At 39.8% G+C, this 27616-nt stretch overlaps 1 protein-coding gene across 1 annotated transcript in view; it reads left to right on the top strand.

Moving 5' to 3' along the window:
- ATP11C (ATPase phospholipid transporting 11C) overlaps nt 1–27616 on the top strand; it is a 345758-nt gene that overhangs the window by 293784 nt on the left and 24358 nt on the right. The window contains 2 exon segments of the mRNA XM_053699245.1: nt 16677–16742; nt 23543–23646. Of these exon segments, the coding sequence (XP_053555220.1) occupies nt 16677–16742; nt 23543–23646 (170 nt within the window).

Below are 27616 nucleotides of genomic sequence, written 5' to 3'. Positions count from 1 at the left end.
TGTTGATTCATATCCTGAATCAAATGTAGATTCTTTCTTCTTTTTACTAGTGAATAATTCATGCCTATTTTGGGCACGTGCCCTATGGTAACTATGTTCAATGAGAGATGCAGGGTAATGTTTTTCTTTAAAACGATCTATGAGGGTCTGGCTTTGGATATCAAATGTATTGATATCTGTACAATTTCTTCGAATTCTTCGAAACTGACTGTATGGTATGTTTATTTTCCAACTGGAGTAATGGTTACTGTGATAGTCTAGTAAATTGTTGCTATCGACTGTTTTGAAAAAAGTGCATGATTCCACCTTATCATCTATGCCCCACCATACAGTCAGTTTCGAAGAATTCGAAGAAATTGTACAGATATCAATACATTTGATATCCAAAGCCAGACCCTCATAGATCGTTTTAAAGAAAAACATTACCCTGCATCTCTCATTGAACATAGTTACCATAGGGCACGTGCCCAAAATAGGCATGAATTATTCACTAGTAAAAAGAAGAAAGAATCTACATTTGATTCAGGATATGAATCAACATTCATTACGAGATATAACGACAACCATAGGGAGATTAGAAAGATCTTATCTAAACATTGGACACTATTAAAGAAAGACCCTGTTCTGCGATCCATTTTAGGGGAGAAACCAATATGCACTTTTAGGAGAGCCCCAACAATAAAGGAAAAACTTGCACCTAGTAAGATAGTGATGTGCAAAAGGGAAACAAATGCACCATTCAATAGAGGAAACATACAAGATAGCACTCAAGGTGCAAAAATAGGCTTTTTCAGATGTCACAAAAATAGATGCAGTATGTGTAAATATACCATCAATGGACAAAAGAGTATCAAAGTAAATAACACAGGGGAAACTTTTACATTAACACAAAAAATAACATGCAGTTCTACTTATGTGGTCTATTGTATCACCTGCATCTGTGGCCTACATTATATAGGCCGCACCTGCAGGATGATAAGACAGAGATGGTCTGAACATCTCAGATGCATTGTGAAAGGATTAGATAAATACAGTACTTCTAGACATCATACAGCATCACATGGCACTAACAAATGCCTTATGAAGATAACCCCACTCGAGGTAGTGACTGCTAGTAATTCCCAAAATAGAATGATTAAACTTCGTCAAAGGGAGACCTTCTGGATCTATAGATTTTCATCTTTACATCCAGAAGGCCTCAATGAAGTAATTGATACAGCAGCCTTTTAGATCAATCCAGTACAAACATTCAGTTCATTCTATCTTTTAATTTAAGGGTTCTGTTATACAAGCTTCATATCTGTTCTCTCACATTAGTAGTGCACTTAATATTAATGTGTATATAATGGATCATATCCTCATTGATATTGATATATATTATTTAGAAGGAATGTAAGTATAGATCACCTGAGGTCACCACCCAGTAAATATCTTAATATACCAGTAATGTTTCATCTTGAAAATATATTCAGTATTTACTATCCATCTTACAATCATTCAAGCATCATATCACTATAAAACACATTTAATCACATTAATGGAGATATGTATATTTAGAATACTATAAACATACAATTTGTCTATATTCATACACATAGAGTATTTATTATATTAATTATAAACACTTAACATTGTCACACTATACACATTTAATCATATGAGTCACATAGGAATTGATATATTCATGGTCATACACATAATATTATTATAGTTATATTATTTATATATTATTACTCTAGTCACATAGGTTTTTATAATAGCACATCTATTTATATATATTTATTTACATAAAATAAGATATAGTTAGAGTACTTAACACTAGTCACACATAGAATTCACTAATTATCACTATTTATAGCATATAGTAACCATAATTTTCCTCTATATGTTTTTTCACATGTCTTTTCATATAGAACAATTTATTAATTTATTCACTAGGGCACAGAAAGCACACACAAAAAATGGAAGACTATAATTCATATTTTTTTATATATATATAGTTTTATTTATATACATTATACAGGTTACCAATATATAAAAATATATGAGTATATGCATCTATTCGATTGAAGCGCAATGATTACGAGACTGGCATTATTTTGAATGTTATGATTCAGTAAAAATTGACGAATACTGTGAGGATAGGATAAGCTTTCACAGAGCAGTAATACCAAAGGGCTACACAAATTGGCTGATGCTATCTCGAACATAGCCATAGGGTTATATATAAATATATCATAATAGCAAAGCAGTTCATATCCCAAAAAAATAAATAGACAATAGTTGATTTTTTTTTTTTTTTTTTTAACGATAGAAAACACACGCCTATAAGCTGGGATTCACACACATAGTGACGCGTGATTGGTTTATGCTACACGCCCACGGATTATCACCTACACATTGGACATTGTGAAATCAGAGAGGGAGCTTTAAACAAATAGACATAGCCCTTCATAAAATCAGCTTATGATATGCACAATACAACAATTCAGATAACATTTAAACAGTTTATTGTAGGAGATCATGTCAAAAGGGGTAAGAATATATTAGGAAGAAAGTTGAGGAATTGTATTTAAAGACCGGCGATAAATGATACACGCCCACTAGCCATTACCCACACATATGGAAGTGTGAGATAGGCTAATGACACACACCCACAAGCTGACAGCTTTATATATGATATAAACAAACTAGCTAATGCTTTTAATTAATAAATAAATTAGACTTTCTACTATGAACAAAGGGGAGGAAAGAAATCCTCAGGAAATAAAGAAGTTATTAACCATATAAAATAGAAATAAATAGTGCATTCACTTTCATAAAGAGAGATTGCTGAAAATTTAATGAACCAACTATATGAGTGCTGTATTTGTTTTTTTGCTGAAACACTATTGTGCATACTATATATGTTTTCTTCCGAAATGTTTATGAGATATATTGTAATATCTGCTATATACTTGTTTTGATACTAGCTGTATATGTTAAAGTAGATCTATGCATACAATGAGTTATATATTCACATACTGGTATCAAGAAAAGTCAGTTTGTATTGTGAAGGTCACCATAGCAACATTTGCATAAGTAATTGGTAAATTGGGTGTGACCAATGTTTTAATTTATTTGAGGATGTATAAATAGGAGACTTCAGTTTTAGATCAGTATAACTTGCCTGAGGAAACAGAGTGGTAGCTCTGAGAAACGCGTAGCGAATTCTACTGATTTTTATTGTACACTGTTATATTTTTATATAAAGTGTTTTTTATATATATCTGGAGTCTCCTGAATTTTTTATCTGAACCTTCTGAATACATTGGACCATCTTTCACCGGAGTGGTATGTGCGCTGGGCCACTTTTAATATACCCAGCTTGCTTCATTAGCACTACAGTGTGCTCTATACTTTGTGAGTATATCTCTGAAGGGTAAAGCTGGTGGGTTCACACTCTGCTTACTAATTCCACACTAGGAGTCGCCCTCTGTATATCTTCTTACTTTTCAGATGATTTTGGAAATCTACTAAGAGGAGCTGCCCTAGCATTCTAATGCACAGTCAACTGGGACACTGATAAGTTTCCAGACTGCTTATCTAGGCATTATCTTTGCCTTCACTACATGTGAGTACAAAATCTATATCTCATTCTATTTATCCTTATATATACTGGCTACACTAGGAGGCGCCCTTTCTTTTTTTGTTTCAACTTCTTTGATTCCTCAGACAAAGGTAACCTTTTTGGGTTTTCAAATAGATTCAGTGTCCATGACTTTGTCTCTAACAGAAAAGAGACATCTGAAGTTGGTTTCAGCTTGTCGAAACCTTCAGTCTCAATCATTCCCTTCGGTAGCTTTGTGCATGGAAATTCTAGGTCTCATGACTGCTGCATCGGACGCGATCCCTTTTGCTCGTTTTCACATGAGACCTCTCCAGCTTTGTATGCTGAACCAGTGGTGCAGGGATTATACAAAGATATCACAATTAATATCCTTAAATCATAATGTTCGGTCTTCTCTGACTTGGTGGTTGAATCACCATCGTCTAATTCAAGGGGCCTCTTTTGTTCGTCCAACCTGGACTGTGATCTCAACAGATGCGAGTCTTTCAGGTTGGGGAACTGTATGGGGATCTCTGACAGCGCAGGGGGTTTGGGAATTTCAGGAGGCGAAATTACCAATCAACATTTTGGAACTCCATGCGATTTTCAGAGCTCTTCAGTTCTGGCCTTTTCTGAAGAGAGAATCGTTTGTTTTCAGACAGACAATGTCACAACCGTGGCGTTTGTCAATCATCAAGGTGGGACTCACAGTCCTCAGGCTATGAAAGAAGTATCTCGGATACTTGTATGGTCGGAATCCAGCGCCTGTCTAATCTCTGCGGTTCACATCCCAGGTGTAGACAATTGGGAAGCGGATTATCTCAGTCGCCAGACGTTACATCCGGGCGAATGGTCTCTTCACCCACAGGTATTTCTTCAGATTGTTCAAATCTGGGGACTTCCAGAAATAGATCTGATGGCCTCTCATCTAAACAAGAAACTTCCCAGGTATCTGTCCAGATCCAGGGATCCTCAGGCGGAAGCAGTGGACGCGTTGTCGCTTCCTTGGAATTATCAACCTGCTTATATCTTTCCGCCTCTAGTTCTTCTTCCAAAAGTGATTTCCAAAATCCTAATAGAGCGTTCGTTTGTACTGCTGGTGGCTCCAGCATGGCCTCACAGGTTTTGGTATGCGGATCTTGTTCGGATGGCCAGTTGCCAACCTTGGACACTTCCGTTAAGGCCAGACCTTCTATCTCAAGGCCCATTTTTCCATCAGGATCTCAAATCATTAAATTTGAAGGTATGGAGATTGAACGCTTGATTCTTAGTCATAGAGGTTTCTCTGACTCAGTGATTAATACTATGATTCAGGCTCGTAAATCTGTGTCTAGAAAGATTTATTACCGAGTCTGGAAGACTTACATTTCTTGGTGTTCTTCTCATAAATTCTCTTGGCATTCTTTTAGAATTCCTAGAATTTTACAGTTTCTTCAGGATGGTTTGGATAAGGGTTTGTCTGCAAGCTCGTTGAAAGGTCAAATCTCTGCTCTTTCTGTTCTTTTTCACAGAAAGATTGCTAATCATCCTGATATTCATTGTTTCGTACAGGCTTTGGTTCGTATCAAGCCTGTCATTAAGTCAATCTCTCCTCCTTGGAGTCTTAATTTGGTTCTGAGGGCTTTACAGGCTCCTCCGTTTGAACCTATGCATTCTCTGGATATTAAATTACTTTCTTGGAAAGTGTTGTTCCTTTTGGCCATCTCTTCTGCTAGAAGAGTTTCTGAGTTATCTGCTCTTTCTTGTGAATCTCCTTTTCTGATTTTTCATCAGGATAAAGCGGTGTTGCGGACTTCATTTCAATTTTTACCTAAGGTTGTGAATTCTAACAACATTAGTAGAGAAATTGTTGTCCCTTCATTGTGTTCTAATCCTAAGAATTCTCTGGAGAGATCTTTACATTCTTTGGACGTAGTAAGAGCTTTGAAATATTATTTTGAAGCTACTAAAGGTTTTAGAAAGACTTCTAGTCTATTTGTTATCTTTTCTGGTTCCAGGAAAGGTCAGAAGGCTTCTGCCATTTCTTTGGCATCTTGGTTAAAATCTTTGATTCATCATGCTTATGTAGAGTCGGGTAAGTCCTCGCCTCAAAGGATTACGGCTCATTCTACTAGGTCAGTTTCTACTTCCTGGGCTTTTAGGAATGAAGCTTCTGTTGATCAAATTTGCAAAGCAGCAACTTGGTCTTCTTTGCATACTTTTACTAAATTCTACCATTTTGATGTTTTTTCTTCTTCTGAAGCAGTTTTTGGTAGAAAAGTACTTCAGGCAGCTGTTTCAGTTTGATTCTTCTGCTTATAATTTCAGTTTTTTTTCATTATAAGATTAAAACTTTTTGATTTGGGTTGTGGATTATTTTTCAGCGGAATTGGCTGTCTTTATTTTATCCCTCCCTCTCTAGTGACTCTTGCGTGGAAGTTCCACATCTTGGGTATCTGCTATCCCATACGTCACTAGCTCATGGACTCTTGTTAATTACATGAAAGAAAACATAATTTATGTAAGAACTTACCTGATAAATTCATTTCTTTCATATTAGCAAGAGTCCATTCGGCCCACCCTTTTTGTGGTGGTTATGATTTTTTTGTATAAAGTATTATTCACAATTATTCCAATTCCTTATTTTTGATGCTTTCGCTCCTTTCTTATCACCCCACTTCTTGGCTATTCGTTAAACTGAATTGTGGGTGTTTTGAGGGGTGTATTTATAGGCATTTTGAGGTTTGGGAAACTTTGCCCCTCCTGGTAGGAATGTATATCCCATACGTCACTTGCTCATGGACTCTTGCTAATATGAAAGAAATGAATTTATCAGGTAAGTTCTTACATAAATTATGTTTTTTTTCTTTCGGGATTGAGATAGAGGGGCCTATCTATCAAGCTCCAAAAGGAGCTTGACGGCCCGTGTTTCTGGCAAGTCTTCAGACTCGCCAGAAACAGCAGTTATGAAGCATTGGTCACAAAGACCGCTGCTCCATAACATGTCCGCCTGCTCTGAGCAGGTGGACAGACATCGCCGGAAATCAACCCGATCGAGTATGATCGGGTTGATTGACACCTCCCTGCTGGCGGCGGCACTGCACCAGCAGCTCTTGTGAGCTGCTGGTGCAATGCTGAATATGGAGAGCGTATTGCTCTCTGCATTCAGCGAGGTCTGGCGGACCTGATCCGCACTGTCGGATCAGGTCCGCCAGACTTTGCTAAATAGAGGCCAGATCATCCAATTTTTAAAAACTTTCCAAGTTACCGCTATTATCAAATTTGCGTAACTCTCGTGTTATTCTTTGTTGAAGAGATACCTAGATAGGTAGCGTGCACATGTCTGGGGCACTACATGACAGGAAATAGTGCTGCCATCTAGTGCTCTTGCAGATGGATAACATTCTTTCAAAACTGCTACCATATAGTGCACCAGACACATGCACGCTCCTGAGCTCATGTCCCTGCTTTTCAGCAAAAGATTACAAGTAAAAAAGAAAATGTGATAATATAAGTAAATTGGAAAGTTATTTAAAAATGTTGTATTTCATGTCCCTTTAAATAGCTGTTTAGTTAATGTTTCTATATGATAGGGGGCGCCCTAAAGTAGATATAAGATATATATATATAAGATATGCAGTTAACAGATATATTCAATCAGACTGTCTATATAATATATATGATAATTGGTACTAGGAACCCAGTCTAGGCAGGATATATTATAAAAGTATGAACTATATGAACAATATTATCACTAATAATACAATATTGATCCAGTGATAAAAGGATTTCAAACTGTAATAGAAGATGTAAAGAGAGTCTCTTAAGGTGGAGTGGAGATGTTCAAGGCAGCAATCTGTAGGGGACCCTGCCTGGATCCTATGAAGGTAATCTATAGACAAGAAAAAAGACAGATGCGCCACATGGCCCAATATTGTTTGTTCCACACGATATATACAATATAGTTGTGCCAAATCAAACTCACAATCTTGGGAGCACTCCAAATAGTGCAATAGAAGCAGTCTGGGATCTATAACATTCACCCAGCAGACTGACCTCTTGGGTAGAGATGGATAATCTGTAGTATAAAGATACAAGGAGACACAGAGGTGCCTATATGGCCTAGTACAGTTTGGACCCAAAGAACAGTGGTGTATATGTTAAGAAATATACTCAAATTCGGTGTAGCATCTCCAATGATGCTATTCAGGTAGGAAGGGATCAATACAATCACCCAACAGACTATGACAAGGCTTCCACAGGAGGCGAAACACCCGAGTATCCAGTGGACAAAAAAATGACCCAAAAAATAACACAATAGCAAGTGTTTCTGTATAAAAGTAATAGGCTTTACTCGGGTGTTTCGCCTCCTGTGGAAGCCTTGTCATATAGTCTGTTGGGTGGTCTGCTGGGTGACTCTTATAGATCCCAGACTGCTTCTATTGCACTATTTGGAGTGCTCCTAATATTGTGAGTTTGATTTGGCACAACTATATTGTATATATTGTGTGGAACAAACAATATTGGGCCATGTGGCGCATCTGTCTTTTTTCTTGTCTATAGTTAATGTTGCCTTTTACAAAAGGACTATTTATATCAGGGCATATTAATATCTGCACCTCTCTGACAAACAACTGCCACTTAATATCTATGCAAAATACATGATTTAAAATATTGTGTTTAACTAAATATTAGCATTGTTCTTTATCAAATATGAAAAAAAGATAAAGCAAACAGGTCTGGCCCAGTAGCTACAGATTGCTCAATAGTATAGCTGCTACCCCACAGCATTTAGCACAGAGAGCACACAATATATTAACCCACAAGTGAAGACAATGCTTTAATTGTTTATCTTTACATGTTCTTGGTTGAGTACCATTACTTTCTCTTGTAAGGTGTATGCAGTCCACGGGTTCATCCTTTACTTGTGGGATATTCTCCTTCCTAACAGGAAGTGGCAAAGAGAGCACACAGCAGAGCTGTCCATATAGCTCCCCCTCTAGCTCCACCCCCCAGTCATTCTCTTTGCCGGCTCTAAGCAATAGGGTCCCTCTCGGAAGGGTAAAGTGAATGTGGTGTTAGATTTGTAGTTTTTGTTCTACAAGCAAAAGTTTGTTATTTTAAATGGTACCGGTTTATACTATTTACTCTCCTGCAAAAAAGAGATGAAGATTTCTGCAGGGAGGAAAATGATTTTAGCATGTTGTAACTAAAATCCACTGCTGTTCCCACAAAGGACTGAGGAGTACCAGAAAACTTCAGTTGGGGGGAACGGTTTGCAGGTTAGGCTGCAATAAGGTATGTTCAGTCATTTATTTCTAGACAAGACTGTGATAATGCTAGAAAAGGACTGATAAGATCCCCATGAGGGAAGGGTAAGCTTTATTCAGAGACTAAGTATGGAATTACAAGCTTACATAACAGGGCTAATTTATGCTGGTTGACACTATTTTATGGCAAGTTGACACTTTTTTATGGCAAATGGTTTTTATTAGAAAAGATTGTTTATTGAGACACTTTGAAGGCCCCTTTGGGTTTCTTACAGGGGTTGTTACCCACATGGCTAATATTATAACTCTTAGGAGTGTTTTCTTAGGCCTCACTGCACCGGAGTAGGGTGGGAGGGGCCTAATTTCGTGCCTCAGATGCGCAGTTAGTTTGACTAGATCTTCAGGCTGTGTTCACATGGAGGCTCCTGCTACTGTTTGAGGACCCATAAGAAGCTTTTCCCCAATAAATCTGACTCCTAAGGGAAGGTAGGGCCACAGCAGAGCTGTGGCAAGGTGCTAAAGTTGTTTTAACCGGTCTGTTAGCTTACTATTGATCCGGTTTGGGCATTAAGGGGTTAATCGTTTTTCTTGCTAGTTGTGCAATCTTACCAATTCTTTAGGTACATACTGTGAAAATTTCAAAAAGTTTGGTGCATTTTTCACTGTTTTGGAAAATTGTGTGCCTTTTTTATCTCTTAAAGGCACAGTAACGTTTTTTTGCAAAGTGTGTTTTTACTTGATTAAAGTGATTTCTAAGCCTGTTTGTCTTACTACTAGTCTGTTAAACATGTCTGACACCAAGGAAAATCCTTGTTTAATGTGTTTAGAAGCATGGTGGAACCCCCTCTCAAAATGTGTCCCACTTGTATTGATATGTCTATACACTTTAAAGACCATATTGTTGCACTTAAAAATGTGCCCCAAGATGATTCTCAGACAGAAGGTAATGAGGTTAGCCCGTTGACCTCTCCCCAAGTGTCACAACCAGTTACGCTCGCTCAAGCGACGCCTAGCACCTCTAGCGCGTCTGACTCTTTTACCTTACAAGATTTGGCGGCAGTTATGGATAATACCCTTTCAGTATTTTTATCTAAGCTGCCCGTGTTACCTGCAAAGTGGGATAGCTCTGTTTTAAGAACAGATTATGAGCATTCTGACGCTTTAGTAGCCGTATCCGATATACACTCACAACGCTCTGAAATGGGGGCGAGGGATGTGCTGTCTGAGGGAGAAATTTCCGATTCGGGAAAGGTTGCTCCTCAGACAGACTCTGATACGTTGGCTTTTAAATTTAAACTAGAACACCTCCGTCTATTGCTCAGGGAGGTATTAGTTACTCTGGATGACTGTGACCCTTTGGTGGTTCCAGAGAAATTGTGTAAAATGGACAAGTTCCTAGAAGTTCCTGTTTACACTGATGTGTTCCCGGTCCCTAAGAGGATCGCGGATATAGTAACAAGGGAGTGGGATAGACCAGGTATTCCGTTTGTCCCCCCTCCTGTTTTTAAGAAAATGTTCCCCATATCTGACACCACGCGGGACTCGTGGCAGATGGTCCCTAAGATGGAGGGGGCTGTTTCTTCACTTGCTAAACGCACAACCATACCAATTGAGGACAGTTGTGCTTTTAAAGACCCTATGGATAAAAAATTAGAGGGTTTACTTAAGAAAATCTTTGTTCATCAAGGTTTTCTTCTCCAACCTATAGCGTGCATTGTTCCTGTAACTACTGCAGCTGCTTTCTGGTTTGAGGCGCTGGAAGATGCGCTTCAGACGGAGACCTCATATGAGGACATTATGGACAGAATTAAGGCTCTTAAGCTGGCTAATTCTTTTATCACAGATGCCGCTTTCCAACTAGCTAAGTTAGCGGCAAAGAATTCAGGTTTCGACATTCGGCCGCACAGGGCGCTATGGCTAAAGTCCTGGTCGGCCGATGTGTTGTCAAAATCCAAACTACTGAACCTCCCTTTCAAAGGAAAGACCCTTTTCGGGCCTGAATTGAAAGAGATTATCTCAGAAATCACTGGGGGAAAAGGCCATGCTCTCCCTCAGGACAAGTCCTTTAAGACTAAGAACAAACAGAATAATTTTCGTTCCTTTCGAAATTTCAGGAGCGGTCTTGCTTCATCCTCCCCTGCTGCAAAGCAAGAGGGTAACACTTCACAACCCAGGGCAGCCTGGAAACCTTACCAGGGCTGGAACAAGGGTAAACAGGCCAAGAAGCCTGCAGCTGCCTCCAAGACAGCATGAAGGGGTAGCCCCCGATCCGGGACCGGATCTAGTGGGGGGCAGACTCTCTCTCTTCGCTCAGGCCTGGGCAAGAGATGTACACGATCCCTGGGCCTTAGAGATTGTATCCCAGCGATATCTTCTAGAATTCATGGACTCCCCTCCAAGGGGAAGGTTCCACATTTCTCGTTTGTCTACAGACCAGACAAAGAAAGAGGCGTTCTTACGCTGTGTAGAAGACCTACATACCATGGGAGTGATCCACCCAGTTCCAATTGTGGAACAAGGGCTGGGTTTTTACTCAAACCTGTTTGTGGTTCCCAAAAAAGAAGGAACTTTCAGACCAATCCTGGATCTCAAAATTCTAAACAAATTCCTCAGAGTCCCATCATTCAAGATGGAGACCATTCGGACAATCTTACCAATGATCCAGGGGGGTCAATATATGACTACCGTGGATCTAAAGGATGCGTATCTGCACATTCCTATCCACAGAGATCATCACCAGTTTCTCAGGTTCGCCTTTCTGGACAAGCATTATCCGTTTGTGGCTCTTCCTTTCGGGTTGGCCACTGCTCCCAGAATTTTCACAAAGGTGCTAGGGTCCCACTGGCGGTTCTAAGACCGCAGGGCATAGCGGTGGTGCCTTACATAGACGACATCTTAATTCAGGCGTCGACTTTCCAAAGAGCCAAGTCTCACACGGAAATTGTATTGGCCTTTCTGAAGTCTCACGGGTGGAAGGTGAACGTCAAAAAGAGTTCTCTCTCCCCCCTCACAAGAGTTCCATTCCTAGGAACCCTAATAGACTCGGTAGAAATGAAAATATTTCTGACGGAGGTCAGAAAGTTAAAACTCTTAACTACTTGCCGAGCTCTTCATTCCATTCCTCGACCGTCTGTAGCTCAGTGCATGGAGACATTCGGACTAATGGTAGCGGCAATGGACATAGTCCCTTTTGCACGGATACACCTCAGACCACTGCAAATATGCATGCTCAAACAGTGGAATGGGGATTATGCAGATTTGTCTCCTCAAATACAGTTGGACCAGGAGACCAGAGATTCTCTTCTCTGGTGTTTGTCTCAGGATCACCTGTCTCAGGGAATGTGTTTCCGCAGACCAGAGTGGATCATCGTAATGACCGACGCCAGTCTATTGGGCTGGGGTGCAGTCTGGGACTCCCTGAAAGATCAGGGCTTATGGTCTCGGGAAGAAGCTCTTCTCCCGATAAACATTCTGGAACTGAGGGCGATATTCAACGTTCTTCAGGCATGGCCTCAGCTAGCTGCGGCCAAATTCATCAGATTTCAGTCGGACAACATCACGACTGTAGCTTACATCAACCATCAAGGGGGAACAAGGAGTCCCCTAGCAATGATGGAAGTAACCAAAATAATCAGGTGGGCGGAGGATCACTCTTGCCACCTCTCAGCAATTCACATCCCAGGAGTAGACAACTGGGAGGCGGATTTTCTAAGTCTTCAGACTTTTCATCCGGGGGAGTGGGAACTCCACCCGGAGGTATTTGCCCAGCTGACTCAGCTATGGGGCACTCCGGAATTGGATCTGATGGCGTCCCGTCAGAATGCCAAACTTCCTCTTTATGGGTCCAGGTCCCGGGATCCCCATGCGGTGTTGATAGATGCTCTAGCAGCGCCTTGGTCCTTCAATCTAGCCTATGTGTTTCCACCGTTTGCCCTCCTTCCTCGTCTGGTTGCCAGAATCAAGCAGGAGAGGGCGTCGGTGATTCTAATAGCGCCTGCGTGGCCACGCAGGACATGGTATGCAGACCTAGTGGACATGTCATCCGTTCCACCATGGACTCTGCCAATGAGGCAGGACCTTCTACTTCAAGGTCCTTTCAAACATCCAAATCTAATTTCTCTGCGTCTGACTGCTTGGAGATTGAATGCCTAATTCTATCTAAGCGTGATTTCTCTGAGTCGGTTATCGATACCCTGATTCAGGCTAGAAAGCCTGTCACCAGGAAAATCTACCATAAGATTTGGCGAAAATATCTTTGTTGGTGCGAATCCAAGGGTTACTCATGGAGTAAGATTAGGATTCCCAGGATATTGTCTTTTCTCCAAGATGGATTGGAGAAAGGATTGTCAGCTAGTTCCTTAAAAGGACAGATATCTGCTTTGTCTATTCTGTTACACAAACGTCTGGCGGAGGTACCAGACGTTCAAGCGTTTACTCATGCTTTAGTCAGAATCAAGCCTGTTTATAGACCTGTGGCTCCGCCATGGAGTCTGAATTTAGTTATTTCAGTTCTGCAAGGGGTTCCGTTTGAACCTTTACATTCCATAGATATTAAGCTTTTATCTTGGAAAGTTTTGTTTTTGGTAGCTATCTCTTCTGCTCGAAGAGTTTCAGAGTTATCTGCTTTACAGTGTGACTCACCTTACTTGGTGTTCCATGCAGATAAGGTAGTTTTGCGTACCAAACCCGGTTTTCTTCCTAAGGTTGTGTCTAATAAGAATATTAACCAGGAAATTGTTGTTCCTTCTCTGTGTCCTAATCCTTCTTCGAAGAAGGAACGTTTGTTACACAATCTTGATGTGGTTCGTGCTTTAAAGTTCTATTTACAAGCAACTAAGGATTTCAGACAAACAACTTAATTGTTTGTTATCTATTCTGGTAAGAGGAGAGGTCAAAAGGCGACTGCTACCTCTCTTTCCTTTTGGCTGAAAAGCATCATCCGTCTGGCCTATGAGACTGCTGGCCAGCAGCCTCCTGAAACAATTACTGCTCATTCTACCAGGGCAGTGGCTTCCACATGGGCTTTTAAAAATGAGGCTTCTGTTGAACAGATTTGTAAGGCAGCGACTTGGTCTTCGATGCATACTTTTTCCAAATTTTCCAAATTCGATAGTTTTGCTTCTTCGGAGGCTATTTTTGGGAGAAAGGTTTTACAAGCAGTGGTGCCTTCCGTTTAAGGTACCTGTCTTGTTCCCTCCCTTCATCCGTGTCCTAAAGCTTTGGTATTGGTATCCCACAAGTAAAGGATGAACCTGTGGACTGGATACACCTTACAAGAGAAAACAGAATTTATGCTTACCTGATAAATTACTTTCTCTTGTGGTGTATCCAGTCCATGGCCCGCCCTGGCTATTAGTCAGGTAGATTTTTAGTTTAAACTACAGTCACCACTGCACCCTATGGCTTCTCCTTTTTCTTCCTAACCTTCGGTCGAATGACTGGGGGGGTGGAGCTAGAGGGGGAGCTATATGGACAGCTCTCCTGTGTGCTCTCTTTGCCACTTCCTGTTAGGAAGGAGAATATCCCACAAGTAAAGGATGAACCCGTGGACTGGATACACCACAAGAGAAAGTAATTTATCAGGTAAGCATAAATTCTGTTTTCTGTACGTTGCCTAATATTACCTGTGTTTATCATTCTATTAAATGTTCAGCCACCAGGAAATTGTACACTACCATAAGCTGAATTTCCCTCTTGCAGTTGCCTTATAGGATTTATTCACTAAGGAGTATTTTTTTCAGTTGTGTTTCTTCTACCTTAAAGGGATATTAAACACAACTGAAAGAGATGTTAAAATATATCTATTATATAAAAGGGTCATATATGTGTTATATAGAGTGTGTTATACCACATTTTCATTTTAGTTTGAATTAAAAGCCAAGTAAACATCTTGAGATTTTGATATTAAAGGGACATGAAACCCAATTTTTTTCTCTCCATGAATTAGAAAGAGCAAGCAATTTTAAACAACTTTCTAATTTACTTCTATTGTCTAATTTGCTTCATTCTCTTGATATCCTATGCTGAAAAGCATAACTAGATAGGCTCAGTAGCTGCGGATTGGTGGCTGCACATAGATGCCTCGTGTGATTGGCTCACCTTTGTACATTGCTATTTCTTCAACAAAGGATATCTAAAGAATTAACCGCTTAGTGACCAGAGCACTTTTCCATTTGTTGACCGTTTGGGACCAAGGCTATTTTTACATTTTTGCTGTGTTTGTGTTTAGCTGTAAATTTCCTCTTACTCATTTACTGTACCCACACATATTAGATACAGTTTTTCTCGCCATTAAATGGACTTTTCTAGAGATACCATTATTTTCATCATATCTTATAATTTACTATTAAAAAAATATTAAATATGATGAAAAAATGGAAAAATACACACTTTTTCTAACTTTGACCCCCAAAATCTGTTACACATCTACAACCACCAAAGAACACCCATGCTAAATAGTTTCTAAATGTTGTCCTGAGTTTAGAAATACCCAATGTTTACTTTTTCTTTGCTTTTTTGCAAGTTATAGGGCAATAAGTACAAGTAGCATTTTGCTATTTCCAAACCATTTTTTCCCCAAAATTAGCGATAGTTACATTGGAACACTGATATCTGTCAGGAATCCCTGAATAACCCTTCACATGTATATATTTTTTTTTAGTAGACATCCCAACGTATTAATATCGGCCCATTTTGGTATATTTCAGCTTTAGTTTAGTATACAACCCAAAGTATCGATCTAGGGCAATTTTGGTATATTTAATGCCACCATTTCACCGCCAAATGCGATCAAATAAAAAAAAATCATTAACTTTTTCACAAACTTTAGGTTTCTCACTGAAATTATTTACAAACAGCTTGTGCAATTATGGCACACATGGTTGTAAATGCTTCTCTGGGATCCCCTTTGTTCAGAAATAGCAGACATATATGGCTTTGGCGTTGCTTTTTGGAAATTAGAAGGCTGCTAAATACCGCTGCGCACCACACTTGTATTATGCCCAGCAGTGAAGGGGTTAATTAGGGAGCTTGTAGGGTTAATTTTTAGCTTTAGTGTAGAGATCAGCCTCCTACCTGACACATTTTTTCTTCAAAGGTTCAGATAGAGCACACAATTGTAAACAACGTTTTAATTTACTCCTTTTATCAATTTTTCTTTGTACTCTTGCTATCTTTATTTAAAAAGCAGGAATGTAAAGCTTAGGAGCCGGCGCATTTTTGGTTCAGATAGTTACGCTTGCTTAACTAATGCTAAATGTAGGCACCAATAAGCAAGCGCTATCCAGGGTGCTGAACCTAAAATGGGCCGGCTCCTAAGCTTTACTTTCCTGCTTTTTAAATAAAGATAGCAAGAGAATGAAGAAAAATTGATAATAGAAGTAAATTAGAAAGTTGCTTAAAATCGCATGCTCTATCTGAATCATGAAAGAAAAAGAAAAAATAGGTTTAGTGTCCCTTTTAAATAAATACAATAAATTTCAGCTACTTCTAATCCTCTGAATCTAAAGCAATGGCAGCAAAATATTTAAATGGGTTGTTTCCCTGCAGTTTTTTTTTAATTTGTTATTTCTCTTTAATGTGGCATTTATCACATTGTCTCTTCCATATCTTATACCTTACTTAAACTAACTATTCATTAGTACAACATCAGCGGCCAGTAAATGAGGTCTCTGCTGTTAATCCTGGATTTCTGCGTATCTGTACTTTTTGTTGTTTTTTTTATTGCTGTGTTGAATAATTAATGTGTTTTTGGTACAATTGTTTTTCTTTATTAACACTGAGAGTTATACCCTTTCTTAATTAAAAAAAATCAAGACCTGTTTTGTTCTACTTTTCAGGTATTTGGAAACTGGACATTTGGAACAATTGTGTTCACTACATTAGTGTTTACAGTTACCTTTAAGGTAAGGGGGATATTTCACATTAGAAACACAATAATAACATTTTGTTAGTTTTCAACTCTTTTGCTAAATAAGGGCATTATATATAAAGTCATTTAAAGTATTTTAATGCGGGACACACATAATAATTATGTTATATAATGTAAACGGCTGTGTAAAATGGCTTTGGTACTGAACAAATTGTACTACATTTGTTATCATACAAATATTTGGAAGACAAGGTCCCTACATTTGATAAACCAATTTCTTCATGCTCATGATAACATATGAAGGTGTGGCCCTGATACCACCAGTGTTAAAGGGATATGAAGCCCAAAAACGTTTCCAATTTACTTCTATGATCACATTTGCTGTGTTCCCATGGTATTCTTTGTTGAAGAGATACCTAGGTAGCATCTTGTGCACTACATGACAGTAAATAGTGCTGTCATCTAGTGCTCTTGCAAATGGATAACATTCTTGCAAAACCGCTGCCAAGTCGTGCTCCAGAAATGGGATAAAGAGACATAAAACCCCAAGATGTATATTTCACGATTCAAATGGAGCATACAGATTTAAACAACTTTCCAATTTATTTCTGTTATCAAATTTGCTTCATTCTCTGCTTTTTAACAAAAGATACCAAAAGAACAAAAAAATGTGAATAGAAGTAAATTAGAGTTAAACAACTTTCTATCTGAATCATGAAAGAAAACAAAATGGGTTTCTCTTGTAAGGTGTATCCAGTCCACGGATCATCCATTACTTGTGGGATATTCTCCTTCCCAACAGGAAGTTGCAAAAGGATCACCCACAGCAGAGCTGCTATATAGCTCCTCCCCTAACTGCCATACCCAGTCATTCTCTTGCAAACTCTCAACATAGCTGGAGGTAGTAAGAGGAAAGTGGTGTAATATAGTTAGTTTTTTCTTCAATCAAAAGTTTATTGTTTTTAAATGGTACCGGAGTTGTACTATTTTATCTCAGGCAGCATTTAGAAGAAGAATCTGCCTGCGTTTTTCTATGATCTTAGCAGAAGTAACTAAGATCCACTGCTGTTCTCACATATGTCTGAGGAGTGAGGTAACTTCAGAGGGAGAATGGCGTGCAGGTTATCCTGCAATAAGGTATGTGCAGTTTAAGTTTTTCTAGGGATGGAATTTGCTAGAAAATACTGCTGATACCGGATTAATGTAAGTTAAGCCTAAATACAGTGATTTAATAGCGACTAGTATCAGGCTTGCTATCAGAGGTATATACTCTGATTAATGTGCAATATAAAACGTTTGCTGGCATGTTTAATCGTTTTTATATATGCTTTGATGATAAAACTTATTGGGGCCTAATTTTTTCCACATGGCTGGCTTGATTTTTGCCTAGAAACAGTTTCCTGAGGCTTTCCACTGTTGTAATATAAGTGGGAGGGGCCTATTTTAGCGCTTTTTTGCGCAGTTAAAATTACAGACAGAGACATTCAGCTTCCCTCAGCAGTCCCCTGCATGCTTTAGGACATCTCTGAAGGGCTCAAATGGCTTCAAAAGTCGTATTTTGAGGAAGGTAAAGCCACAGTGGAGCTGTGGCAGTTGTGACTGTTTAAAAAACGTTTTTTTCAATTTGTTAATCCGTTTTTTGTATTAAGGGGTTAATCATCCATTTGCAAGTGGGTGCAATGCTCTGCTAACTTGTTACATACACTGTAAAAATTTAGTTTGTTTAACTGCCTTTTTTCACTGTTATTTCAAATTTTAGCAAAATTTGTTTTCCTTAAAGGCACAGTAACGTTTTTTATATTGCTTGTTTAACTTGATGTAAAGTGTTTTCCAAGCTTGCTAGTCTCATTGCTAGTCTGTATAAACATGTCTGACATAGAGGAAACTCCTTGTTCATTATGTTTAAAAGCCATGGTGGAACCCCATATGAGAATGTGTACTAAATGTATTGATTTCACTTTAAGCAATAAAGATCAGCTTTTATCTTTAAAACATTTATCACCAGAGGATTCTGGCGAGGGGGAAGTTATGCCAACTAACTCTCCCCACGTCTCAGACCCTTTGACTCCCGCTCAAGGGACTCACGCTAAAATGGCGCCAAGTACATCAAAGACGCCCATAGCGATTACTTTGCAGGACATGGCGGCAATCATGGATAATACCCTGTCAGTGGTATTAGCCAGACTGCCTGAATTCAGAGGAAAGCGCAATAGCTCTGGGGTTAGACGTAGTACAGAGCGCGCAGATGCCTTAAGGCCCATGTCTGATACTGCGTCACAATATGCAGAAGCTGAGGAAGGAGAGCTTCAGTCTGTGGGTGACATTTCTGATTCGGGGGAAACCTGATTCAGATATTTCTACTTTTAAATTTAAGCTTGAGAACCTCCGTGTATTGCTTGGGGAGGTGTTAGCTGCTCTGAATGACTGTGACACAATTGCAGTACCAGAGAAATTGTGTAGACTGGATAAATACTATGCAGTGCCGGTGTGTACTGATGTTTTTCCAATACCTAAAAGGTTTACAGAAATTATTAATAATGAGTGGGATAGACCCGGTGTGCCATTTCCCCCCCCCCTCCTATTTTTAGAAAAATGTTTCCAATAGACGCCACCACACGGGACTTATAGCAGATGGTCCCTAAGGTGGAGGGAGCAGTTTCTACTTTAGCAAAGCGTACCACTATCCCTGTCGAGGACAGTTGTACTTTTTCAGATCCAATGGATAAAAAATTAGAAGGTTACCTTAAGAAAATGTTTATTCAACAAGGTTTTATCCTGCAGCCCCTTGCATGCATTGCGCCTGTCACTGCTGCTGCGGCGTTCTGGTTTGAGTCTCTGGAAGAGACCTTTCAGACAGCTACTCCATTGACTGAAATACTTGACAAGCTTAGAACACTTAAGCTAGCTAATTCTTTTGTTTCTGATGCCATTGTTCATTTGACTAAACTAACGGCTAAGAATTCTGGATTCGCCATCCAGGCGCGTAGGGCGCTATGGCTTAAATTACTTAACATTCCCTTCAAGGGGCAGACCCTATTCGGCCTGGTTTGAAGGAAATTATTGCTGACATTACTGTAGGTAAGGGTCATGCCCTTCCTCAGGACAGGGCCAAATCAAAGGCCAAACAGTCTAATTTTCGTGCCTTTCGAAACTTCAAGGCAGGTGCAGCATCAACTTCCTCTGCTACAAGACAAGAGGGAACTTTTGCTCAATCCAAACAGGGCTGGAAACCTAACCAGTCCTGGAACAAGGGCAAGCAGGCCAGAAAGCCTGCTGCTGCCTCTAAGACAGCATGAAGGAATGGCCCCCTATCCGGTAACGGATCTAGTAGGGGGCAGACTTTCTCTCTTCGCCCAGGCGTGGGCAAGAGATGTTCAAGATCCCTGGGCGTTGGAGATCATATCTCAGGGATATCTTCTGGACTTCAAAGCTTCCCCCCCTCAAGGGAGATTTCACCTTTCGAGATTATCTGTAAACCAGATAAAGAAAGAGGCATTCTTACGCTGTGTGCAAGACCTCCTAATTATGGGAATGATCTGTCCAGTTCCACAGACGGAACAGGGACAGGGGTTTTATTCAAATCTGTTTGTGGTTCCCAAAAAAGAGGGAACCTTCAGACCCATTTTGGATCTAAAGATCTTAAACAAATTCCTCAGAGTTCCATCGTTCAAAATGGAAACTATTCGGACCATCCTACCTATGATCCAGTAGGGTCAATACATGACCACTGTGGATTTGAAGGATGCTTACCTTCACATACCGATTCACAAAGATCATCATCGGTTCCTAAGGTTTGCCTTTCTGGACAGGCATTACCAATTTGTGGCTCTTCCCTTCGGGTTAGCTGCAGCTCCAAGAATCTTTACAAAGGTTCTGGGATCGCTTCTGGCGGTTCTAAGACCGTGAGGTATATCAGTGGCCCCTTATTTGGACGACATCCTGATACAGGCGTCAATATTTCAGATTGCCAAGTCACATACGGACATAGTTCTGGCATTTCTCAGGTCACATGGGTGGAAGGTGAACGAGGAAAAGAGTTCTCTATCCCCACTCACAAGAGTCTCCTTCCTAGGGACTCTGATAGATTCTGTAGAAATGAAGATTTACCTGACAGAGTCCAGGTTATCAAAGCTTCTAAAATCTTGCCGTGTTCTTCATTCTATTCCGCGCCCTTCGGTGGCTCAGTCTATGGAAGTAATTGGCTTAATGGTAGCGGCAATGGACATAGTGCCATTTGCGCGCCTACATCTCAGACCGCTGCAACTATGCATGCTCAGTCAGTGGAATGGGGATTACACAGATTTGTCCCCTCTGCTAAATCTGGATCAAGAGACCAGAGATTCTCTTCTCTGGTGGCTATCTCGGGTCCATCTGTCCAAAGGTATGACCTTTCGCAGGCCAGATTGGACAATTGTAACAACAGATGCCAGCCTTATAGGTTGGGGTGCAGTCTGGAATTCCCTGAAGGCTCAGGGATCATGGACTCAGGAGGAGAGACTCCTCCCAATAAATATTCTGGAGTTAAGAGCAATATTCAATGCTCTTCTAGCTTGGCCTCAGTTAGCAACCCTGGGGTTCATCAGCTTTCAGTCGGACAACATCACGACTGTGGCTTACATCAACCATCAAGGGGGAACCAGGAGTTCCCTAGCAATGCTGGAAGTCTCAAAGATAATTCACTGGGCAAAGACTCACTCTTGCCACCTATCAGCAATCCATATGCCAGGTGTAGAGAACTGGGAGGCGGATTTTCTAAGTCATCAGACTTTTCATCCGGGGGAGTGGGAACTCCATCGGGAAGTGTTTCCACCGTTTCCTCTGCTCCCTTGACTGATTGCCAAAATCAAACAGGAGAGAGCATCGGTGATCTTGATAGCGCCTGCGTGGCCACGCAGGACCTAGTATGCAGACCTAGTGGACATGTCATCCTTTCCACCATGGACTCTGCCTCTGAGACAAGACCTTCTACTACAAGGTTCTTTCAATCATCCGAATCTAATTTCTCTGAGACTGACTGCATAGAGATTGAACGCTTGATTTTATCAAAGCGTGGCTTCTCCGAGTCAGTCATTGATACCCTAATACAGGCACGAAAGCCTGTCACCAGGAAAATATACCATAATATATGGCGTAAATACCTTTATTGGTGTGAATCCAAGAATTACTCATGGAGTAAGGTTAGGATTCCTAGGATATTGTCCTTTATCCAAGAGGGTTTGGAAAAAGGATTATCAGCTAGTTCTTTAAAGGGACAGATTTCTGCTCTGTCTATTCTTTTGCACAAGCGTCTGGCTGAAGTTCCAGACGTTCAAGCTTTTTGTCAGGCTTTGGTTAGAATCAAGCCTGTGTTTAAACCTGTTGCTCCCCCATGGAGCTTAAACTTGGTTCTTCAAGGGGTTCCGTTTGAACCCCTTCATTCCATTGATATTAAACTTTTGTCTTGGAAAGTTCTGTTTTTGATGGCTATTTCCTCGGCTCGGAGAGTCTCTGAGTTATCTGCCTTACAATGTAATTCTCCTTATCTGATTTTCCATTCAGATAAAGTAGTTCTGCGTACAAAACCTGGGTTTTTACCTAAGGTAGTTTCTAACAAGAATATCAATCAAGAGATTGTTGTTCCATCATTGTGTCCTAATCCTTCTTCAAAGAAGGAACGTCTTTTACATAATCTGGACGTGGTCCGTGCTTTGAAGTTTTACTTACAAGCGACTAAGGATTTTCGCCAAACATCTACACTGTTTTTTGTTTACTCTGGACAGAGGAGAGGTCAAAAAGCTTTGGCAACCTCTCTTTCTTTTTGGCTTCGGAGCGTAATACGCTTAGCCTATGAGACTGCTGGACAGCAGCCCCCTGAAAGGATTACAGCTCATTCTACTAGAGCTGTGGCTTCCACCTGGGCCTTTAAAAATGAGGCTTCTGTTGAACAGATTTGCAAGGCGGCGACTTGGTCTTCGCTTCATACCTTTTCAAAATTTTACAAATTTGATACTTTTGCTTCTTCGGAGGCTATTTTTGGGAGAAAGGTTCTTCAGGCAGTGGTTCCTTCCATTTAAGCCTGCCTTGTCCCTGCCTTCATCCGTGTACTTTAGCTTTGATATTGGTATCCCACAAGTAATGGATGATCCGTGGACTGGATACACCTTACAAGAGAAAACATAATTTATGCTTACCTGATAAATTTATTTCTCTTGTGGTGTATCCAGTCCACGGCCCGCCCTGTCCTTTTAAGGCAGGTCTAAATTTTAATTTAAACTACAGTCACCACTGCACCCTATGGTTTCTCCTTTCTCGGCTTGTTTCAGTCGAATGACTGGATATGGCAGTGAGGGGAGGAGCTATATAGCAGCTCTGCTGTGGGTGATCCTCTTGCAACTTCCTGTTGGGAAGGAGAATATCTCACAAGTAATGGATGATCCGTGGACTGGATACCCCACAAGAGAAATAAATTTATCAGGTAAGCATAAATTATGTTTTCCTATCCCTTTAAGTTAGACTGAACCAGAATTGGAGGATACTTATTTGAAAAAAAGGAGCAGTCTTTAATACTTCTCGGAAAGATTCTATTAATGACAAATCCCATGCAGCTTATTAACCAATTGCACTAAATATATTATTGCATTTACAATTGTATGTGGTAAGTGAAAGCACATGATATAAGCTAACAAAAGTGCAGTATTGGCAGCCCCAGAAATGAGCAGGACTGCTGACTTTACACTTTTTGTTAGAAGCCTTTAGTAAAGATTTTAAACCTCATGGTAAATGTAAAACATGTTTGTTCTGTTTAATACAATGGAATAGCTTATTTTATAAAATAATAGGTGCATATCTTTTCAGCTTGCATTAGATACACGCTACTGGACATGGATGAACCATTTAGTTATTTGGGGCTCCTTGGCATTCTATGTTTTCTTCTCTTTCTTTTGGGGAGGAATAATTTGGTAAGTACATAACTTAGCCTAGCAAACATAGTTTTTGTAATTATGCAAACATTAATTTTGGTAAATTAGCAGCCAATTTTCATTGCTATTTCTAGGTGTCTTCATTAAACATCTATGTATTTTGTTTAAATTAAGTGTACCATAAAGTGACAGTATACTGTAAAAGTAATTTCTGCTTAATATGTTTTCAATTACTTATTATACCAGCTACAAAGTTTAAAATGTATGGGGAATTGCTCCTCTTTTTGATATGAAATAGCCGTTTTTGCTAATTGAAACCACAACCCAATCAAAAAGCTGAGCTTGCAGGGACAGCAGGTGTCATTATTTCTCTCTCTCTCTATCTCTGTATACACAAAGTAGAAGTACTTTTCTCCCCAACCCTAACTGGGAGTGCAATTTCTTCTGCATCCTTTTGTTTACATAGTTTTTCTATAACTACTACAGCTGTACTGATTTTGTCAGTATAGGTGTCAGTTTCAACAGGCAAATCAGCTATTTCTAATGGCAAAATAAAGGTTAACAAGCTATTTGGAAAAAATGTAATACACTCCGGGTAGAAAAAAAATAATGGAGTGAATAAAAAAAAAATCACACTACTGTGTCCCTTTAAAACTACTTGTCTTGTTTTAAACCCAGCACAAAGATTAATATACTTTTATTAAACAGATGGTCAGCTAGCTGTTTGCACAGTACAGTCAAACTGGTCAGCTGTTTTATTCTGTCTGTTCATAATAATAAAACGGGTTTACATTTACCAAAAAAAAGTGCTTGAAATCATGATTTTGTTACTGATGGGATAGATATAATTATCACCCCATCCCTCTCCTTCAGAAGTCCCTGGGAGATTATTTGCTCCCTTAGGTGCTCTGATCTTTGTTCATCAACTCTGACACTTTCCAGGCACTACATGATCGTCTAACTGCATGACATCATGGGGTGTCTGGTCATAGCTGACAGAGTACAGATTAAATGCAGAGGAATATATGGATCCATCTAATGTAGTGGCATCATACATGCAGCAGTGCTATAGATAGAGGGTTCTGATTTAACATTATATTTATGGGTGTAGCCTTATGCGTCTTGGATAGGAAAATAATGTGAATTCATCCATACATATTTGTTATTTATTGAATTAGCAGACATGGGGTTTCCTTACATATTTGTTATTTATTGAATTAGCAGACATGGGGTAAATGTTTGCTGTTAAAGGTACAACAAAATGTAAAACGAAAATGTTTTAATGTAATTTAAAAACTTACGGCTAGATTACGAGTTCTGCATTAGCCTTAAAAAGCAGCGTTGAGAGGTCCCAACGCTGCTTTTTAACGCCCGCTGGTATTACGAGTCAGGCAGGTACAGGTGTACCGCTCACTTTTCTTCCGCGAGTTTTGGCTACCGCCAATCCCCTTACGTCAATTGTGTATCCTATCTTTTTAATGGGATTTGCCTAACGCTGGTATTACAAGTCTTGGAGAAAGTGAGCGGTAGAGCCTCTACCTCCAAGACTCCTACCGCATTTAAAAGTCAGTAGTTAAGAGTTTTATGGGCTAACGCCGGAACATAAAGCTCTTAACTGCAGTGCTACAAAGTACACTAACACCCATAAACTATCTATGAACCCTTAAACCGAGGCCCCCCCACATCGCAAACACTATAATAAAATTATTTAACCCCTAATCTGCCGACCAGACATCGCCGCCACCTACATTATCCCTATGAACCCCTAATCTGCTGCCCCTAACATCACCGACACGACATTATATTTATTAACCCCTAATCTTGCCCCCCCCCAACGACGCCGCCACCTACATACACTTATTAACCCCTAATCTGCCGACCGGACATCGCCGACACTATAATAAATGTATTAACTCCTAAACCGCCGCAATACCACCTTGCAAACACTATAATAAATTTTATTAACCCCTAATCTGCCCCCCCCCAACGTTGCCGCCACCTACCTACAATTATTAACCCCTAATCTCCCGCCCCAACATTGCCGCTACTATAATAAAGTTATTAACCCCTAAACCTAAGTCTAACCCTAACACCCCCCTAACTTAAATATAATTTAAATAAAACGAAATAAAATTACTATAATTAAATAAATTAATCCTATTTAAAAGTAAATACCTGTAAAATAAACCCTAATATAGCTACAATATAACTAATAGTTACATTGTAGCTATTTTAGGATTTATATGTATTTAACTGGCAACTTTGTATTTATTTTAACTAGGTACAATAGCTATTAAATAGTTAATAACTATTTAATAGCTACCTAGTTACAATAATTACAAAATTACCTGTAAAATAAATCCTAACCTAAGTTACAAATACACCTAACACTACACTATCAATAAATTAATTAAATAAATTAACTACAATTAAATAAACTAAACTATAGTACAAAAAATAAAAAAATATTACAAGAATTTTAATCTAATTACACTTAATCTAAGCCCCCTAATAAAATAAAAAAGCCCCCCAAAATAATAAAATTCCCTACCCTATACTAAATTACAAAAGTAATCAGCTCTTTTACCAGCCCTTAAAGGGCTTTTTGCGGGGCATTGCCCCAAAGTAATCAGCTCTTTTACCTGTAATAAAAAATACAAGACCCCCCCCCAACATTACAACCCACCACCCACACACCCCTACTCTAAAACCCACCCGATCCCCCCTTAAATAAACCTAACACTAACCCCCTGAAGATCACCCTACCTTGAGCCATGTTCACCCAGCCGGGCCGAATTCTTCATCCAATCCGGGTGATGTGGTCCTCCATCCGGCAGATGTCTTCATCCAAGCAGGCCAGAAGAGGTCCTCCATCCAGCAGAAGTCTTCATCCAAGTGGGGCAGAAGAGGTCCTCCATCCGGCAGAAGTCTTCATCCATCCGCGGCTCCATCTTCAAGACCTCCGACGCGGAACATCCTCCTCGGCCGACGGACTAACGACGAATGAAGGTTCCTTTAAATGACGTCATCCAAGATGGCATCCCTCGAATTCTGATTGGCTGATAGGATTCTATCTGCCAATCGGAATTAAGGTAGGAAAAATCCGATTGGCGGATGCAATCAGCCAATCGGATTGAAGTTCAATCGGATTGGCTGATTGGATCAGCCAATAGAATTGACCTCACATTCTATTGGCTGATCCAATCAGCCAATCGGATTGAACTTCAATCCGATTGGCTGATTGCATCAACCAATCAGATTTTTCCTACCTTAATTCTGATTGGCTGATAGAATCCTATCAGCCAATCGGAATTCGAGGGACGCCATCTTGGATGACGTCATTTAAAGGAACCTTCATTTGTCGTTAGTCCGTCGGCCGAGGAGGATGTTCCGCGTCGGAGGTCTTGAAGATGGAGCCGCGGATGGATGAAGACTTCTGCCGGATGGAGGACCTCTTCTGGCCCGCTTGGATGAAGACTTCTGCCGGATGGAGGACCACATCGCCCGGATTGGATGAAGAATTCGGCCCGGCTGGGTGAACACGGCTCAAGGTAGGGTGATCTTCAGGGGGTTAGTGTTAGGTTTATTTAAGGGGGGATTGGGTGCGTTTTAGAGTAGGGGTGTGTGGGTGGTGGGTTGTAATGTTGGGGGGGTCTTGTATTTTTTATTACAGGTAAAAGAGCTGATTACGTTGAGGTAATGCCCCGCAAAAAGCCCTTTTAAGGGCTGGTAAAAGAGCTGATTACTTTTGTAATTTAGTATAGGGTAGGGAATTTTATTATTTTGGGGGGCTTTTTTATTTTATTAGGGGGCTTAGATTAGGTGTAATTAGATTAAAATTCTTGTAATTTTTTATTTTTTGTAATTTAGTGGGGGGGGGGTTTGTACTATAGTTTAGTTTATTTAATTGTATTTTACTTTAGATAATTGTCGTTAATTTATTTAATTAATTTATTGATAGTGTAGTGTTAGGTGTATTTGTGACTTAGGTTAGGATTTATTTTAAAGG

The sequence above is a fragment of the Bombina bombina genome, chromosome 1 (genome assembly GCF_027579735.1).
Source record: "Bombina bombina isolate aBomBom1 chromosome 1, aBomBom1.pri, whole genome shotgun sequence".
Taxonomy (NCBI): Eukaryota; Metazoa; Chordata; class Amphibia; order Anura; family Bombinatoridae; genus Bombina; species Bombina bombina.
The sequence above is the reverse complement of the archived record's forward strand: the minus strand, read 5'-3'. Positions and strand labels throughout refer to the sequence as shown.